Source organism: Callospermophilus lateralis, chromosome 1 (assembly GCF_048772815.1).
Source record: "Callospermophilus lateralis isolate mCalLat2 chromosome 1, mCalLat2.hap1, whole genome shotgun sequence".
Lineage (NCBI taxonomy): Eukaryota > Metazoa > Chordata > Mammalia > Rodentia > Sciuridae > Callospermophilus > Callospermophilus lateralis.
In genome coordinates, this window is record NC_135305.1 from 216,135,083 (window position 1) to 216,154,125 (window position 19,043).

The following is a 19,043-nucleotide window of genomic DNA, read 5'->3' on the forward strand; positions in this document are numbered from 1 at the left end:
GAAAAAAAAGAAAAAGAACCTTTTGTGACACGCGAGAATGCTGTGGAAATTGATTTTCAGTGGCTATGCATGGTCTTACCGGCTCACCACAATGCTGACTCACTGATGTATTGTCCGTGACTGCTTTGAGGCCACAAGGGCAGAGTTGGTAGTTGTGGCAGACTGTAGAGCCCACAAATCCTAAAAAAAAAACTTACTATGTGACCCTTTATAGAAAAAGCTTCTGACCCCCCTAGGTTTAGTATTCTCTATCTGTCCCTTGTGGCTGATGCTGTCTTCAGTTTGGGGCTATTGAGAATAAACTCAACCATTTTGTTCTTGTCATTGGATTGCTGGGTCCTGGGGCAAGAATACATCTAGCCTTAGCAGGTGTTCCCAAACCAGTTTCCAAAGTGGCTGTACCATTTTTGGACTCGCCCCAACAGCATCAAAGAGTTCTGCTCTCTCTCGCTAACACTTGAACATTGTCTTTCATTTCAGCCGTCCTGGGGTGTGTGTGTGTAAGATATGGTATTGAGGTTTTATTTTACATTTCCCTGATGACTAATGAACTTGAGCAGCTTTCCAGATGAGCCTTGTCCACTTGGATATCCTCTTTTGTAAAGTGCCTGTTCAGATGCTTTTGTTCACTTCATAAAAAAGGGATTGTCTCTTACTAATTTGAAGGCGCTCCATGTGTGATAGATTGGCGTTTTTGTCAGGCTTTGCTAGTGAAGCCTGTGAAGGGCTGCGTTTCCCCTAAGGACTGGGAAGTCTTTCAGGTGTGCTCAGTGAGGTAGGAAGGAAGTGTCCTAATCAGATTTGGCTTCTAATAAGTTTCTCCTGAACACTTGGGGAGGGGGCAGAGGGGCAACCTGGGCTGGAATCTAGGAGAAAGCTGCGGGAGCTTTGAGCCAGGAGGGGCAGATAGGTTAAGAGACTCGAGGGTTCTTTGAGGCAAAGCTTGCAGGGGGTGGCAGCTGGCCTCCTGTGATCCCCCAACAGTCATCAATCAGTTTGCTCAAGGGGCCTCACAAGGAGGAGGCAGCTGGGTCCAGCACTCTCCAGAGGCCATGGGTTTTCCTGGATTTGATTCCTGGCTTGGGCAAGTCACTCAAGTCTGGAGAGTTTCTGAGGACCATGGGGTTGAGACTGGTGAAGTGTCCCTGTTGAGTCACTGAGTGCTACAGCTGCCGCTAAGGGCCTCTGTGGGGGCCTGGCGCTGAGCACGCGCTCAGTTGCTGTGACAATTTCCCTGGCATCTGCGGTGACTCAGCTTTGGCCTTCTGACTGGGGCTTGGGACACGTGGCTATTCCTCCACCAGCCTTGCCAAATTTGGGCAGCCTGGCCCCTGCCCAGGCTGATATGTGGGCCTCTGCGGAGCGTAGCCCTTCAGGTGGAGCTGGAATATGACTGGGAAGCAGGGGCTTGGGCCTGGGAAGCCTTTCGTGGGTGCTGTGGTTAGTGAGGACTTCAGAGTTGTAGAGATGAGGCAGACAGAATACCCACAAGCTGGTCCCGGTTTTTTCTGGTGGTTTCAGTAGCTTCTCTCAAAGGAGGCCTGTCTTCTAGGCTGTGGGTGGGGGGTCTCTCTGTTGGTCCAACTACTCATTCCAGGAGATTCTGGAAAGCCCTCAGTATCTTCTCCCACCACCCCCATGGCTTTGTGTGGCATTTCTACCGGACAAATGATGGAGAGAGCCAACAAGGTAGGCCCTGGAGATGGAGTAGATTTGCAGCCTGGTCTAGTTTGGGCCTCAGTTTCCCCTTGTGAAATGGAAGTTACAACGTTGTAGGACAGAAAACTGCTTCATTACACTCCCGTATAGTCTTGTCTCTTTCGGGTACCTTCCATGCCCTATATATTAATTCAACTGATAACTGCATTTCTTCGGAGAATGTAGTCTATGTAGGATTCCACACATGAGGCCTGAGAGCCAAAATCTGACCCACCCCATACTGGGGATTGAACTGGATTTGAACCCAGGAGTACTCTATTCCTGAGCTTTAAGCCTTTTTTTTTTAATTTTGAGATGGGGCCTTGCTAAGTTGCTAAGGCTGTTCTTGGACTATCACAGCAGACTTGAGCAATTTGATCAGGGAATGTGTGACTCACAAAACCAAAAATATTATCTGGTCTTTTACAGAAAGGTTTCCAACCTCTGCTCTAGAGGGATAGATAGTATTTACCATGGTCAGATTTTTTTTATTATGAAGAAACGGTGTAATAAGATGGCGTGAGGAGAGGGCAAACTATTGCTTACAGGAGGTCTGGAGAAAGCCTTTAAGCACAAGCAAACTGTGAGCTGTGCAAATTTTCCAGAAGAATGGTCTGGGCAGAAATTACAGTAAAAACAAAGGCCCTGGGGCACATGAGCCTGAAAGGATAAAAATGGGTCAGTTAAGTTGGTGATCAACGAGGTGGAGTAGAATCGGATGAATCTAGGCTGGGTGCTGAAGATGGAATAATTTTTTGTTTTTCTTAGCTACAGTGTGGAGGGGAAAGAACTCTGTGCAGCAGATAGAATTTGAGTTGTAGAAAAATTTGGATTGTAGTTCCAAAGAACAGCCAAGAGGTTGTATTCAACTTGTAGGGAGCCTGTGGGCAAACTTTGTCTGAGCCTTGGTCCCATCCATAAAATGACCAGACTCATTCCTTCCTAGCAAGGTTGACACAAGTATTATAAAGAATCTGCCTGTGTGGAAGTCCCCAGTAAATACAGCTGCTGTGGCCAGGGATGTAGCTTGGTGGTAGAGCACTTGCCTAGCAGTGCAAGGCCCTGGGTCTGATTCCCCGGCTCTAGAAAAACAAAAGCCCAGCTCCGCTCCCTTGTATTGTCTCCTTTTGCCCTAGAGCGCCTCTTTCCCCAAGGTACATGAGGCCCACGTGCTAGGTGCTGACAGTTCTATGAGCCCCAGTTGCACTCTGTTGAAACTTTCTTGTGACTGTTACCCTGTTTCTGACTTTGTCAAGTTTCCCAGTCCTGTCTCTTTTGGCCATCTGTGGGATGGCCAAGTGGCCAACACTGGGGTCACCATTTTGTATTCAGGCTCTGGACTAAAGACATCTGGTTGCTGATTGAATCTATGATCTTGTATAAACAAGTAGCTTTGGAGTCAAGAGTCCATGTAACTAATCTCCTAGGCCATAGGAAATGCAGTCCTAATACATAATCATAAAACCCTAATCATAAAACCCAAAATCTAGGGGGCTGTGTGTGAGGCTTCTACTTAATTCCCAGCAAGTACACATAAGTAAAAATCCCTAAACCCGATTCCAAAATCCAAAACTTTGAGTATGAATATGTTGTCACTAATGGAAAATTCCATGCCATGAAACTTTCTTGCCCCAAATTGTAACTTGTATAAAATTATATTCTGGGGGCTGGGGTTGTGGCTCAGTGGTAGATTGCTCACATAGCATGTGCAAGGCCCTGGGTTTGATCCTCAGCACCACATATAAATAATTAAAGGTATTGTGTCCAGCTACTTCTAAAAAATAAATATTAAAAAATAGGGGCTGGGGTTATGGCTCAGTGGTAGAGCACTTGCCTAGCATGTGTGAGGCACTGGGTTTGATTCTCAGCACTGCATATAAATAAATGAATAAACTAAAGGTACATCAACATTAGAAAAAAAGCTAAAAAAATATTAAAAAATTATATTCAGGATGTGTATGAGACTTATATATGAAACATAATTTCATGTTTAGACTTTCATCCCCTCCCTAAGATATTGTTGTATATATGCAAATATCCCCAACTTAAAAAAAAAAAAAAAACTTTGAAATCCAAGATACTTCTGGTCCCAAGCATTTCAGGGGAGGGAAAATAAACCTGTGCTTCTCTTTAGGGTTGTTAAGCACCAAATTAAATAACTCTAAAGAGCTATTTAGGACCATTTATAAGTTCTATTAGATGTTAAATTAATATGTATTTATTTTGGGCCAGGCATAGTAGTGCATGCCTGTAATTCCAGCTACCTGGGCTGAGGCAGAAGTATTGCAAGTTTGAGGCCAGCCTCAACGACCCAGTGACACACTCAATAATTTAGCAAGACCCTGTCTCAAAATAAATAAGGGCTGGGGATGTGGCTGGTGCTCCTGGGTTTAATCCCCAGTAGCACAATAAAAGAAAGTTGTTAATTTTATATTTATCAATTCTAAAATTAACATAAAACATTAAAATTACTTTAACCAAAATATTAAAATTAAAAACATTAAGATTTTTCAGTGTTCCAGCAACCTGCCATATGTGATTGATGCATAACAAGGTTGGACATTTTGGGATACCAAATACTTTGGTACAAAAATATAAAAATATGTCCAAGTTAACATACCATACTAGAACTTTGTCAGAGATAAAATACCACATTAAAAAAAATCTTAATAAAAAAACCTTAATAGTGTTTTTCGTACTAGGGATTGAAGCAGGGATGCTTTATCACTGAACTACATCCCCAGCTCTTACTTTTTATTTTGGGACATAGCCTCATTAAGTTGCTAAGGCTAGTCTCAAATTTAAAATCCTCCTGTCTTGGCCTCCTCTTGTGATTATAGATGTGCACCACTGTACCTGGCCTAAGTTTTTGTGGTACTGGGGATTGAACCCATTGCTTGGCTATTACTAGGTAAGTGCTCTGCCACTGAGCTATATCCCCATCCCTAGTTTCTTCTTTTTTTATTGCAATAAAAAGCCACCTAAAATCAATCTTTTTTTTTTTTTTTTTTTGTGTGTGTGTGTGTGTGTTACTAGGGATTGAACCCAGGGCATTTACACATGCTAGGCAAGTGCTCTATCAAAGAGCTACATCCCAACTCCAAAATTTACCTTTTCTTCAGAGACTTTAGGATCTTGCTTCAGGCTGGCCCTGAGCTCAAGTGATCCTCTGCTTCAGTCTCCCTAATGCTGGGACTACAGGCTCAGTGTTGTACCTTAGCTACCATCTTCACCATTTTTAAGGGTACAGTTCAGTAGTGTTAAGTATATGCATATTGTGCAACAGATTTCTGGAAACTTTTCATTTCATGAAACTGAAACTCTACATGTATTGAACAATTCCCCTTTTTCCACTCCTTTTCATCCTTGGTAGTTGCCATTCTGCTTTCTGTTTCTAAGATTTTGACCTTAGATACCTCACAGAAATGGAATCCTGTATCTATTTTTTCATGACTGTCTTATTTCACTTGTTCTCCAGGTTCAGTCATGTTGAAGCCTGAGATGGGAATACTTTTTTTTTTTAATATTCTTTAGTTGTAGGTGGACACAATACTTTAATTTTTATGTGGTGCTGAGGATCGAACTCGGTGCCTCACACATGCTAGATGAGCACTTTTCCTTTGAGCCACAACCCCAGCCTGAGATGGGATTTATTTTTTAAGGCTGAATAATATTTCACTGTGTATGTGCCACATTTTCTTTTTCTTTTTTTTTTTTTTTTTTTGTTGTTGCTGGGGATTGAACTCAGGGCCTTGGGCTTGCGAGACAAGCACTCTAACAACTGATCTATACCCCCAGCCCCTATATGACACATTTTTCTTTACCCACTCATCTGTAGATGGACATTTTGATTTCACCTCTTAGCTATTGTGCTTCAATGAAGATGGTTGTGCAAATACCACAAGATCCTGTTTTTTAATTCTGTGAATACATGCCTGGAAGCTAAAACACACAATCCATAGGCTTGTACCCTGTGATGGTGCCAGGCAGAAGTGGGACTGTGGGATCACAAAATTCTATTTTTAACTTTGAGGAAATTTCACTGTTTTCTATAGTGGCTGAACCATTTTTCTCCCATTTCAGTTGCTTGTTTCTGTTCCACTGTTGGTTGATTCATTTGCTGTGCAGATGTTTTCAAGTTTGTAGACTCACTTGTGTATTTTAGCTTTTGTTATATTCAAATATTATCAAATTCAATATCGTGAAGCTTTCCCTCATGGTTTCCTCTCTAGTTCCATGTTTTCTTATATAGCCTATGGTTTCAGGTCTTATATTTAGTTTTTTAATCCATTTTGAGAGGTTGGGATCTAACTTTTTTCTTTTCTTTTCTTTTTTGTGGTGCTGGGGATTGAACCCAGGGCCTTGTGCATGGAGGCAAGCACTCTACCATGAACTATAGCTCCAGCCCTAACTTCTTTCTTTTGTAAAAGTTTTCCCAGAACTAGATATTCAACAACCCATCTTCTTCTTATGATTTGGTGCTGTATCAAATAGACAGGCCGTGGAGGTGGTCCCTCGCCTCCCTACAGTGTGAGATCCTTGGTGTTGGCTACAAATTCTGGGTATACTCAAGATTTTCTGGAGTAGGTGCTATTAGCCTGATTTATAAAGAGAACCCTGAGGCCGAGAGTCCCAGTGTTCAGCCCAAGGTCATACTGTGAACAAATGGAGGTTGGATTGGAACTGAGGGCTGTAACTCAAGAGCTCAAATGCGGGCTTTTAACTCCCCGGAACTGCTGGAGGCTCCACTGCCCTCATGCCCGCATGCCCGCATGCCCGCATGCCCTCAGGCCCGCAAGAATGAATGAATGACTGTCTCAGGCACTGCGCCCCCTAGACTGCAAATGTTAGAGGAGCTTGGACGAATCCACTGCTCTGGGGGGGGTGCATGCCCGCCTCACGCATGCGCAGCCTCGGAGCACAGCCCGCTCCACTCTGTCTGCCCGCACATGGTACGTCCTTCCTTCCCCCGTGCCCGAGCAAGGGTGGTACGCGCTGCCTCCGCTCGCTGCCCCTCCCCGTCGGTTTCCGCGCGAAAAGCTGGGGCTGTCTGCTCTGCTGCCGCGTCTGCTGCAGTCTCCGAGATGCCGGCCCGCACTGCCCCAGCCCGGGTGCCCGCGCTGGCCATCCCGGCCATCTCCCTGCCCGACGATGTCCGCAGGCGGTACGTATTGTGGGGGACAGTCGGCCCGGGGAGGGGGAGAGGCAAAGCATTAGGGTGGGGGGTCGCTTTCCCTCCAGGTGGCCCGAAGCCGCTGCTGACAGCCGGGCACGCATGCGTAGGGATGAGGCGGCGCGCGGCTGTTGGCGCGGGCAGGGTGGCACTTCCGGTTGCGCGCTCCCCTTGCTGTTTGGCGCCAAAATGGGCCGAGGTCCCTCTAAACTCCTTGGTGACTAAAAACTTGGATTTTTAAAATTTTTTCCTGATCCCCAAATAGAACAAGCTTTGGGTTCGTCTAGGCGGCTCCCCTACCTGAGCAGCTAAGGGCCGCGCTCTCGCCGCCAGCCTAGTCGCTCAGGAAGTGGGCAGCCCAGGGCCTCCAGACACCCCTCAGTCCTGGTACTCCGGCCTCCACTTCCGGTACCCGGCTGGCTCCCCTCGGGTGCTTGGGGACCCTTGGGCATCCCCTTTGATGCTTCCTCCTCTCCCTGAGCTGTGCATCCTGATGGAGGCTTCCAGAGATGGACGTTACTGCTCGGGGTCCCGGGCGCTGCCGGCTCAGGCCCGCGAGCTCGGTCTTCCACCCGGGCTCCGTCCCTCACCTGGGACTACAAGGTCCTTGCCCCGCGGGGGAACTTGTGTTTCAGAAGGAGCACTTAGAATGCTTGTCAGGCCTGGGCAGCATGCAAGCTGGTCTCTGATAGTAAATCTGCGCCCATAAGCCTTGGGCCTCAAGGAAGCCTTCACAGCGAGGACTGGTCAGTGTCCAGTGTGCACCTAGGAATAAGTGGGGGATGACGGCTGATGGAGGGGACACCCCCCCCCCCCAGCAGTGCTTGCCCTCCTAGGGCTTCTGTGCACAGGGGTTGGCGGGAAGATGGCCTGGTCTCTTGCTGAAGGACATCCATTCATTCCTGAAAAACTTGTTCCAAATGAGGTGTGCATTAGTCACGGGAACCCTGGCTGGATCTGGACACTTCATCTAGATTTGTGAACTTAATTTCACCATCTTTTATTTCCACCGGCTTGTACCCTGTGATGGTGCCAGGCGAGTTTTGATTTGGGCTTTGGAGAATGAAGTAGGAAGGGGGCTATTTGATTCATACTATTCCCTTTAACAATTTTCTTTTTTTTTTTTTGGTATGGGGGATTGAGGCCAGAGGTACTTTCCCATTGAGCCACTTCCCAGCCCTTTATTTTGAGACAGGGTCTCACTAAGTTACTTAGAGCCTCCCAGTTGCTTGAGACTGATCTGAAACTTGAGATCCTCGTGCCTCAACGTCCCAAATTGCTAGGATTACAGGCATGGGCTCCCACACCCAGCCTGATTCACCCTATTTTTTGGTACTAGGGATTGAAGCCAGGGGCACTTAACCACTGAGCCACATCCTCAGTGCCCACCCCCCCTTTTCAAATTTTTTTTTTTTAATTTTAGAGAAAGGGTCTGGCTAAATTGCTGAGGCTGGCTTTGAATTCAGAATCCTCTAGCTCAGCCTACTGGGTCGCTGGGATTACAGGCGTGCACCAGCGTGCCTGGCTTCACACTTTTTTTTAATATATATTTTAGTTGTTGGTGGACTTTATTTTATTTATTTATATGCAGTGCTGAGAATTGAGGCAAGTGCCCTACCACTGAGTCACAACCCCAGCCTTTCACAATACTTCTGAACCCACAGTTAGAAAGTTTACATCTTATTGAATCTGTATTCCCCCACATGCCCCCTACCCACAAAATAGAACTTGATTTCAAATGGAATAATCAGAGTACCTGGCTTCATGATTTTAACAGTTCAGAAGTTTGCACCCCCCCTTCTTGTTATAGTCTCAAGTACCAAAAATAGTCATCTTTCAGGGCAAGCCACATTTTCTTCAGCCTGGTTGTTCTTACCCAGTTGACGCTGCCATCATTTGCTCCATAAGCGTGATCTCCCCTTTGTCTTCTGGTGTTTTTTTGGTTTGCTTTTTTTTTTTTTGGCGTGGTTCTATGGGTGGAACTCGGGGCCTTTTGCTTGCTAGGTAAGTGCTCTACCACTGATCTATATTCCTAGCTTTCAGTTATGTCTTCTACAAAGTAGAAACTGTGATCCTGTTAAAAGACCAGTTGGAGCCAGTAGTTTCCCTGCTCCATACACTTCCTGGCACACTTGGCCAGAATTCCCATTGACCTCCCCACCTCATCTTGTGCTTTTCTCATAAACCGCACATGCCTTCCCTGGTGACTCTCAGGTCCATACCGAGCAACCAGCGGAAGGCTGGATGCCACCCACCCCTTCCCCAAATTGATTTCTGTCCATCCCCTCCCCCACCGTCGTACCCAAGGGTCCCTCACTAAGCATGTGCTCTACCACTGATCTGCACCCCACAGCCTTATCCATTCGTTCTTAACCCTTCCCCTTAAAAATAGTCTGGCTTCCCTGCAATAAGTAACCTTGAATTCATTTTAAAAATAACCATTAGCTTGTTGTCTAGAGATTGAACCCAGGGCCTTGCGTGGCGTGCTAGGACAGAACTCTACTTCTGATATGCACCCCTGGCCTAGAAGGGTGTTGATCTCGGTTCACTCAGCTTGTTGCCTTTGCTACTTGAGTTGCATTATTTCAAGTAGCGTTAGACTATGTTTGCCTTGTTCATTGTATCTGCAGCTTGGTGCACATACACATGAGACTCTTTAAGAGTTTGCAGTCAGATTTTCCCTGTAAGGAAGCCTAGATTTACGATTCTAGCAGCAGCCTCTGCATGGCTGATTATCTTTTTTTTTTTTTTTTCCCATGCTGGGGATTGAGCTCTGCCTCATGCATGCTGAATAAGCATTGTGCCATTGAGCTACACACCCAGCCCTGCTGATTAGCCTTTGTAATTACTACAGCTTTCTTATCTGCTAGTCATTCTGTGATTAGATTAAACTGGGTTTTGAACCTTACCTCTTAATTTCATGGCCGCTACTGAGCAGATGTTGAATAGAGCAAAAATGACTTCTTTTCTAGTTCTTCCCTACAGTAGGATTTTAGGGATGCAAACTACAGGGGTTCAAATCCTGTACCATCCCTTACCATCTTTGTGGCAAAGCCATCTAACCTCTTGGTGCTGGTGCCCCATCTATAAAATGGGGATGGGGCTGCCCCTTTATGGTGTTACAGATTTAGTACAAGGTGTAGGTGCGTTGAAGCGCCTGCCTGGAGGTCTTTATCGCTTGTTACCGTGTGTTCAACCTTGTATTTCACTTCTATCAGGGAAGCATAATTTATATTGTATATACAGATTTGATACCCTGGCAGATGTTAGTGTGGCCATGTAGTCTGCAGGAGATAAGGGATACAGAGATAGGTTTACTTCTTATTCCAACCTTATTTGTTGGCTGGCTTCTTTTGGAATCATCTGGGCTCTTTTTTTTTTTTTTTTTTAAGTGGTGCTGGGGGTGGAATCCAGGGCCCCACATGTTAGCTAGGCAAGTGCTGTATCACTGAGCTACATTTCCAGCCCTGGGCTTGTTCTCTTTTGCTTCTTTAGCTTTTGTGCCAGGTGTCTAGTTCTATTTTATTTTTCTTTTTGCTTTGCTGGGGATTAAACCAATGACTTTACACCTGAGTGGCAGGTTACTACTACTGAGCTATATCTTCAGCCCTTCTTCTTATTTTTTTTTTAACTTTATTTTTTGGTACTTAGGGATTGAACTCGGGACACTCAACCACTGAGCCACATCCCCAGTCCTCTTTTCTATTTTATTTAGTGACAGGGTCTCGCTGAGGCTGGCTTTGAACCCATGATCCTCTGTCTCCGCCTCCTGAGCCACTGGGATTACAGGCATGCACCACTGTGCCTGGCCTCTGCAGCCTTTTTTAAATTTTGAGAAGGTCTTGCTGAGTTGTCCAGGGTGGCCTCAAACTTTATCTTCCTGCCCCAGCCTCTAGAGTTGCTGGGTTTATAGGCAAGTGCCACCACACTTGGTTCCAGTCCTATTCTTAAAGACCTTTTTTTTTTTTCCCTAGGCATTGAACCCAGGGAGCTTTGTCACTAAGCCACATCCCTAGTCTTTTTTTAAATCTTGAGTCAAGCTCTCCCTAAGTTCTTAGGGACTTGCTAAGTTGCTGAGGCTGGCCTTGAACTTGTGATCCTCCTGCCTCAGCCTCCCAGGTCGCTGGGATTACAGATGTGCACCACCACTCCTAGAGATTCTTTTAAGAGATGTGGTGGCTTTGTCTTCCTTTATCTCTCAATATCTTGCTTCTCAATTCTTAATTTTTTTTTAAATATTTATTTTTTAGCATTTGGCAGACACAACATCTTTGTATGTGGTGCTGAGGATCGAACCCGGGCCGCACACATGCCAGGCGAGTGCGCTACCGCTTGAGCCACATCTCCAGCCCCGCTTCTCAATTCTTAACTTTGGATTTCTTGAGGTGTATACCACCAGGGACCCTCTCTTCCCTGACTTCCATTTTCTTCCTTCCATTCCAGTCCTACAACTACTTTTAGCAGTTGGGGTACCAGCTGGAGATGCCAATTTTAATGCCTATCTTGAGTGCCAGTTCTAATTTCTAGTTGCTGAATAATCGTCTCCTTAGCTGCTGTGGGGCTGGGCTGGAGCTGTGGTAGAGGGCTCGCCTAGCATCTGAGGTCCTGCATCTGGTCTTTCACACTGCAGGCAACAACAAATACATAGCCGCTGTTCACTACTAAAAGTTATAGCCTGTGTACTCTCCTTTCTCTCCACCAAGAAGTTTAGAATTTGGTAGTTTTTAGTTGCTGCCATAACAAATTGACAGACTCAGTGGTTTAAACATCAAATGTTATCGTAGGTTGTGCAGGCCTGAAACCGGTCTCACTGGATGAAAAATCACCGTGTCCGCAGGCTGCATTCCTTTTTGGAAGCTCTGGGGGAGAATGTTTCCTGCTGTCCCGGGCGTTGGCTGAATTCAGTTCCTTGCAGTTGTAGAACTCAGACCTCCATTTTCTTGTTGACTCTGAGCTGAAGGCTGTTCCCAGCCTTTGAAAGGCTGTCTCATCTTTTGGCTCATGGTCTCCTTTATCTTTAAAGCCAGCAACTGCAGGTTGCATCCTCACATCTCTCTGACCCTTCTTCCATAGTCACATTTCTTTTGAAATGCAGCTGGAAGGTTCTGTGCTGCTAAGGGCTAGATTAGAGATTAGATCAGGCCCACAGATCATGCAGGATAATCTCTTCATCTCAAGGGCTGTTGAACAATCACATCTGCAGGGTCCTTTTTGCCACATAAAAGAATATTTATGGATTCCGTAGGTTGGGGTATGAATATCTTTGGGGTATTTACTGTTTGCCTTCTGCAAATACCATTGGCTAGTTCCCTCCTGCCTGTGGAGTTCTCTTTTTTTTTTTTTTTTTAATATTTATTTTTTAGTTCTCGGCGGACACAACATCTTTGTTTGTATGTGGTGCTGAGGATCGAACCCGGGCCGCACGCACACCAGGCCAGCGTGCTACCGCTTGAGCCACATCCCCAGCCCTGTGGCGTTCTTAAGCAGGGTTGAGTCTTAGAACTTCTCTTACATAGTCCACTCCTATTGCCTAACCCATGTTTCTCACCAACATATCTGGCTTAGATGTTAGAGTAATTTAACATTTTGTAATTTTGCCTTCTCCAGGTTTTGGGGTGCTAGTGATCAAACCCAGAGATATTCTACCACTCGCTACATCCCCACCCTTTTTATTGAGACAGGGCCTCCCTAAGTTCCCTAGACTGTCATCAAACTTGTGATCCTCCTGTCTCACTCCCTTGAGTAGCTGGGATTACAGGCATTCCCCACCTGTACCTGGTTATAGTGTGCCTCTGCCAGATCAGTTTTTCTAAAGCATGACTCTGGTATCATGGTTTCTCCCTCCCCTGTGATTCCTCTGGTTTGTTGACTAGGGAACAGAACTCATGATTTTTAGCCTGACATCCCTGACCTCCTTCAGGTTGTCACCAGCCTTCATTCTCTGGTCTTGCCTTTCTGACCTGGTATGCTTGTCTGTTTCTTGGGTGTCTCCTGAGTGACATTCAGTACCCTGGTGCTCCAGCTTGTGCAGCTCCCTCTGCCCAGGTCATAAAGAGCTCTTGGTTGCCCTGAGTCCCTCCTTGGTGGCCTGACTGCCCTTTCTCTGGAAAGTGCTCAGATGTTGACTGTGGGGTATTGCCTTACTTCATATTGGTTCTATATTTCTTATGACTGATCTCTGAGGAATACAATTGGGAATGAATCATGAGATCTCAGGTGGGCAGAGAGCTAAGGTTATATAGGGTTGAGTCCTCTGCTAAGTCTTGCTCCATTTCTAATCCTCCTAGTTATAACTGTCAAGTGGGCATGGGATGGCATAAATGTCACTAGGGGAGGGACCAACTCAAGCAAAGGCCTGGTGGCAGGGAGGAAAGCCGTACCCAGCAGCCAGCTTCCTTCCCACTAGCTCCTGGGATCCTGCTGTGGTTCACTTTGGGGACAGGAAGGATAAATGCAGTCTTCAGATGCCTTAAAACATCTTGCCCTGTGAAGATGTGTTGCTCTTTGCCAGGCTAAATATCCCAGTGTATAGCAAGATTGAAAGAATTCAGACCTGCAGGTCTGTTTAATGCCCAGGTGCAAGAGATGGCTGAAAAGGGCACCTTGGTGGGCTGTACAGTCACTTGAGCCATGTCCCTAATGCCTGGGATAATACCTAATACCTGGCACTGTTCAGCTAGTCAGGGTAGAAGCTGTGTCCTGCCACTTTGGAAACAGTGACCAGAGCCGGGAGTGAAGCTTAGTGTACTTAGAGTACTACTTCGCATGCATGAGTCCCTGGATTTGATCCCTAGCACTGCCCCAAACAAAACAAGAAACCAAGTGACCGAGAAGGCAAAAGTAATGCTGCTGCAGTAGCGTGTGTGCCTCTGGCTGGTGATGCCCAGTTCTACAGCTGTCCTTATCGCGGGCTCTCCCTGGACTGTTACTATGGGAATAGGAAGACATTTTTGCCTGCAAGGGGCTTCACGTGCTTTTGGAATTCTCCTACTTCTTCCTGCAGTGCTGGGGGTGGAGCCCAGGGCCTTGTGCATACTAGGCAAGTGCTCTACCACTGAGCTACACCCCAGCTCTTGCTCCTGAAGGTCTTTATTCCAAAGGTTCCCAAGCCCAAGTTATAGTCCATATAACATACAGTGTATATCACCACTGTGCCCACAGTGAGCCAACTGTCTTTTTCCTGACCACCCAGCAAGTCAAAAAGTCCCTGCTTGGTGGTACCCATCCAGCCACCCAGCCTGGAATTGGTGCCTGGTATACAGTTGGGCCTACAGACATGAGTGGCACTTGAAGAAAGTGAGTGCACTGCTCCCACAGCAGCCAGTGTGTGGCAGTGGTCAGGCCAGACACATCACTCGAATTCCTGGCTTTGCTGTTTGTTCTAGGCCTCTGCGGAGGCCAGCCAGGGAGAGCTATTTCTGCCCCTTGGCTAGTGATAACTGAGCACCTAGTCTTTGTGGCGCTGGGTGGGAGAATCCAGAGATGGCAGAGGCCTGGTGCCGCCACAGGGTGCCCTCCATGGACAGTCACCCACCCAACTGGTTAGACCTGTTCTTACCTCACTCTCTGCAGTCAGCACTGGCTGAGGACAACAGCCTTTCCACTCATCTCCCTCTCCTTGGTGTCTTCATTCCTTCAGTTTCTCCTTCCCCTACAGCAATGGCAAGCCACTGTCATCAATAATCAGATTTTCCACCAAAACTTGATAGTTCTGCTCTTCTGAACAACGGGAATAAATACGGATGAGGTGCATGTGTTCTGAAGGATGAGCTTTTTGGGGAGCCAGCCCGCTCTCCTAACTTGGCCTCCGGTTCCCGTGGGCAGGGTGGGGCACTCCGCTGCTCAGATGCCTTGACCTCCAATTTAATTAGCTCCTCAATGAGAATGTTGCCACCTTTTCTGGTCTATGGAACATTCGCTGCTTGTTCCGTTCCTTAGTGTGACCCTAGTCCACTCATTGTAGCACTGGCCACTCTGTGGCACTCCCTTAAGGGCTCTGGAGAAAGATCAGACCAGCTGTCTTCTAATTTACGAAGGAACCTGGCTGCCAATACCGTGTGTGCGCACTGGGGATTGAACCCAGAGGCACTCTGCCACTGAGCCACATCCCCAGCCTTTGTTGAGACAGGGTGTTACTCCATTCCTAGAGCCTTGCTAAGTTGCTGAGGCTGGTCTCATGCCTGGCCTGATACCTTTTTAAGTAACATCTGTTCTGTTCTAGAGTTCCCGTGTTGTCCTCATTATCTCCAGAAAACCAACCTCAAAAAGGCAGCTTTGCTCAGTTCACAAATGACTTCTTGTGTAGGCATCGTGGAAGCACACACTACACATCGTGGGGGACCGGGGAGAGCCACCTTATTTGTGTCCTATCATCATTTTAAGCTTAATTCCAAAATTCATTAAAACTGTGGTATTCTTACAGCTAAATGAAGTTTTTACATGAGTGTTTCATTCTCCCTTATTTTATTCCACCAGGCTCAAAGACTTGGAAAGAGACAGTTTAACGGAAAAGGTAATCTCCAGAGTGCGGGGGTTTTTTTGTTTTGTTTGTTTTTTAGATAGTCTTACTAGGTTGCCCAGACTGTTGAATTCCTGGGCTCAAATGACTTTAAGTCATCTAGAGATGACAAATGTCATGTTAATGCTCTGCTATGTACATAGTTGTTGTGCTGTATTGTTTAGGGAATAAAGATAAGAAAATCTTTTTTTTTGGGAGGGGGGAGTTGGTACTAGAGATTGAACCCAGGGAGCTTATTCACTAATATCTCCAGTTCACTTTTTTTTTTCTTTACACATTTTTTATTGGTACATTAGTTTTATAGAATGGTGGATTTGTTACATATTTGTACATGCACACAATATAACAATATTTGGCCACTAACAACACTCCCTAGCACTTTCCCTCTCCTTTCTTCTACCACCCCCTTTTTTTTGAGACAGGGTCTTGTACTGAGGCTGATCTCATACTTGTAATCTTCCTGCCTTAGCATCCTGACTTGCTGGGATTACAGGCATGTGCCACTCCATCGAACCCAGATGAAATTCTTTTAAGAATATTTTCCATCTGAGGATGGTTGAATACTTAGATGCAGAACCTGTGAATATGGAAAACTGACCGTTTTTTTTTTTTTAGTGTGTTGGCTGAGACAGTGCTGCCTGCCATTCAGTCATTGTGATGTGACCAGGTGGTTCAGTTACTTGTGTATTAGCCCATTAGTTAATATCTTGGGAGTTTGGGGACTGATGAACATATATTCTTCCTTTAGGAGTGTGTGAAGGAGAAATTGAATCTCTTGCATGAATTTCTGCAAACAGAAATAAAGAATCAGTTATGTGATTTGGAAACCAAATTACATAAAGAAGAATTATCTGAGGTAAGTCAGTTCCCAGCCTCTTGGCTACCAGAAGAAACATCTCCTCCCTGTAACTTGTGTGTCACCAAGGAGTCAGAGAAACCCCCACTCCTTGTTGCCTGATGATTGTAAAGGAAACGCATGTGTTTGTTCCCTTGTTCTTATTGCCATTTGTTTACATTCACTGCTACTTAAATTATCCTTTCCTGCTGTAGGAGGGCTACCTGGCTAAAGTCAAATCCCTTTTAAATAAAGATTTGTCCTTGGAGAACGGAGCTCACACTGTCAGTCGAGAAACGAACGGCCATCTAGAAAACGGGAGCCAAGTAAGCCGTGCAGACAGGAGAGTGAAAATGTCAGAACCAAATACCCCCAAATCCGGTTCCAAACCTCGTGGACCCAGAAGAAGCAAGTCTGATAGCGAGACTAAGGGTAAGAACCCTTGGCTCATTTCCAACCTTGGAGGAGGTTATGATACACACGAGGGCACAGATGCACCCCTGGGCAGCGTCTTCTTTTCTTTTTTCGTGTTGGGGGTGGAACCCAGGGCCTCCTACATGCTAAGTGCACTCTTTACCACTGAGCTACTCCCCAATACTTCTGGGTTTGTGTGTGTGTGTGTGTGTGTGTATACTTCCTAACTTAGACTTGGGTAGATGTTTCCTGAGTTTCAACGATTCCGGGCTTTTCCAACTTTATAATGTCCATACTCGCTGAAAAACATATTTTGAATTATTTTTGGTACTAGGGATTAAACCTAGATGCCTTTTACATGGAGCTGCATCCTCAGTCCTTTTTTTTATTTTGAAGTGGTCTCTAAGTTACTGAGGCTAGCCTTGAATTTGCAGTCCTCCCACTGGTTATTGACTAGAATCTAAAACCTCAGGATACTTAAGCCTCAATACCTGACTTTCTGCAATAGCTAGGGCCATGCGTGGACTTATCTTTTCATAGCGGCTTTTTCTTGTTTCTTTTTTTCCTCAAACAGCTGAAGCTTCATCTAGTCCCATGGTTACGAGGAGAACGACCAGGCAGACCACCATCACATCTCATTTTACAAAGGGGTCAGTATATAATGAATGGATTGCTACTTTTTCTTGGTGCACGGCTTTTGGTAAAACATGAATGGAATAGTTTATAATTTATCAGTGCCAACTTTTATGTTGCATAGATTTTTTCCCCCCCGTTTTTTTGCACTGTGCTGAGATAGAATCGAGGGCCTGGTATATGCTAGGCAAGTGCTCTCTTCCTGAGCTACACCCCCTGCATAGGTTTTCATCTTGTAGTTTTTGTTGACATTCATAAACAGCATTTTTAAAGATATTTTTTAGTTATTGATGCACCTTTTATTTATGTGGTGCTGAGAATCAAACCCAGTGCCTCACACATGCTAGGCAAGGACTCTACCACTGAGCCACAAAAAACCAAAACAAAACAAAAAAACCCCAGCCCCAATAACAGCTTTTTTATGGGGGGTGGGTACTGGGAATTGAACTCGGGGGCACTCGACCACTGAGCCACATCCCCAACAGTTTTTGTATTTTATTTAGAGACAGGGTCTCACTGAGTTGCTTAGCACCTTGCCACTGCTGAGGCTGGATTTGAACCTGTGATCCTCCTGCCTCATATTCCTGAGCTGCTGGGATTACAGGCATGTGCCACCACGCCTGGCATGAACATTTCTGAAGAATTCATCTACTTTTGTTTTTACAGAAAACTTAAATATACACAAAATTAGAGTATAGTACAGTGAACCCCTGAATACTCATTCATCCAGTTACAAGTGGCTATTGTTTCATCACCTAACTGTATCACTTTGAAACAAATCCCAAACATGTCATCCAACATAAAAACAATATACCATTTCATGCCTTTTACAATTTTTTTTTTTTTCCTCTGTTGAGGATTAAGCTCGGGGCCTGTAGGGATGCTAGGCAACTATGCTACCGCTGAGCTATATACCTAGCATAACTTTTTTTTTTTTTTTTTTTTTTTAACTGAAGACTTAAACCAGGGATGTTTTACCACTGAGATCCACCCCAGCCCTTTTTATTTTGAGATGGGGGTCTCACTAAGTTGCTGAGGCTGACCTTGAACTTGGAATCCTTCTGTCTCGGCCTCCTAAACTGCTGGGATTATGGTGTATATTGCCATGCCCAGCTACTTTTTATTCTTTGAGGCTGATTTCTTTTTTTTTCTTTTTCATATTTTTAGTTTTAGATGGACACAATATACTTATTTTTATTTATGTGGTGCTGAGGATCGAACCCAGCTCTACCACTGAGCTACAGCCCCAGCCTCGAGGCTGATTTCTTTATAGATGGTACTATGTATCAGGTGTGTGATTCTCTCTTTGTGACATTAGCAGCCATTGTTCAGTATTTAGATGCATGATTTCTTAGGACATGCAAAATGGAATTATCCTAAATCTGTCAAAGAAATATTAAATTTAAGCCTCTTTCAACATCCTGCCAATAAGGGTCTCTCCTGGGAGGAAAGAAGGCATCTAGGTCCTGCATTAGGCTGAGTCCTTTTGGGAAGGAGGGCCACAAGTTATTCTGGGCCCACTGGAGGCAAGGGTCTCTCTGAACTAACAGTTGCCTGATTCTGTGTGACAGCCCTGCTAAACGGAAACCTGAGGAAGAACCTGAAAGAACAAATTCAGATGACTCTGAGGAAGACAAAGACCAGGTAACGCAGGCAATACACAAAAATTAGAGTTCAGAATCGATATATGCTTAGATAACCTAGCATGTGGTTCATACTGTCAAGCTGGGGTTCTCCAGAGAAGCAACTAGCTGTGTGTGTGTGTGTGTGTG

At 45.4% G+C, this 19,043-nt stretch overlaps 1 protein-coding gene across 1 annotated transcript in view; it reads left to right on the top strand.

Moving 5' to 3' along the window:
- The first annotated feature begins 6,720 nt into the window (after positions 1–6,720).
- Positions 6,721–19,043, top strand: part of Dnmt1 (DNA methyltransferase 1) — a 46,151-nt gene continuing 33,828 nt past the window's right edge. Inside the window, exons 1-6 of the mRNA XM_076849088.2 lie at positions 6,721–6,862; positions 15,347–15,383; positions 16,138–16,245; positions 16,440–16,656; positions 17,213–17,288; positions 18,843–18,915. Of these exons, the coding sequence (XP_076705203.1) occupies positions 6,783–6,862; positions 15,347–15,383; positions 16,138–16,245; positions 16,440–16,656; positions 17,213–17,288; positions 18,843–18,915 (591 nt within the window). The 5' untranslated portion in view covers positions 6,721–6,782. The remainder of the gene's footprint in view (positions 6,863–15,346; positions 15,384–16,137; positions 16,246–16,439; positions 16,657–17,212; positions 17,289–18,842; positions 18,916–19,043) is intronic.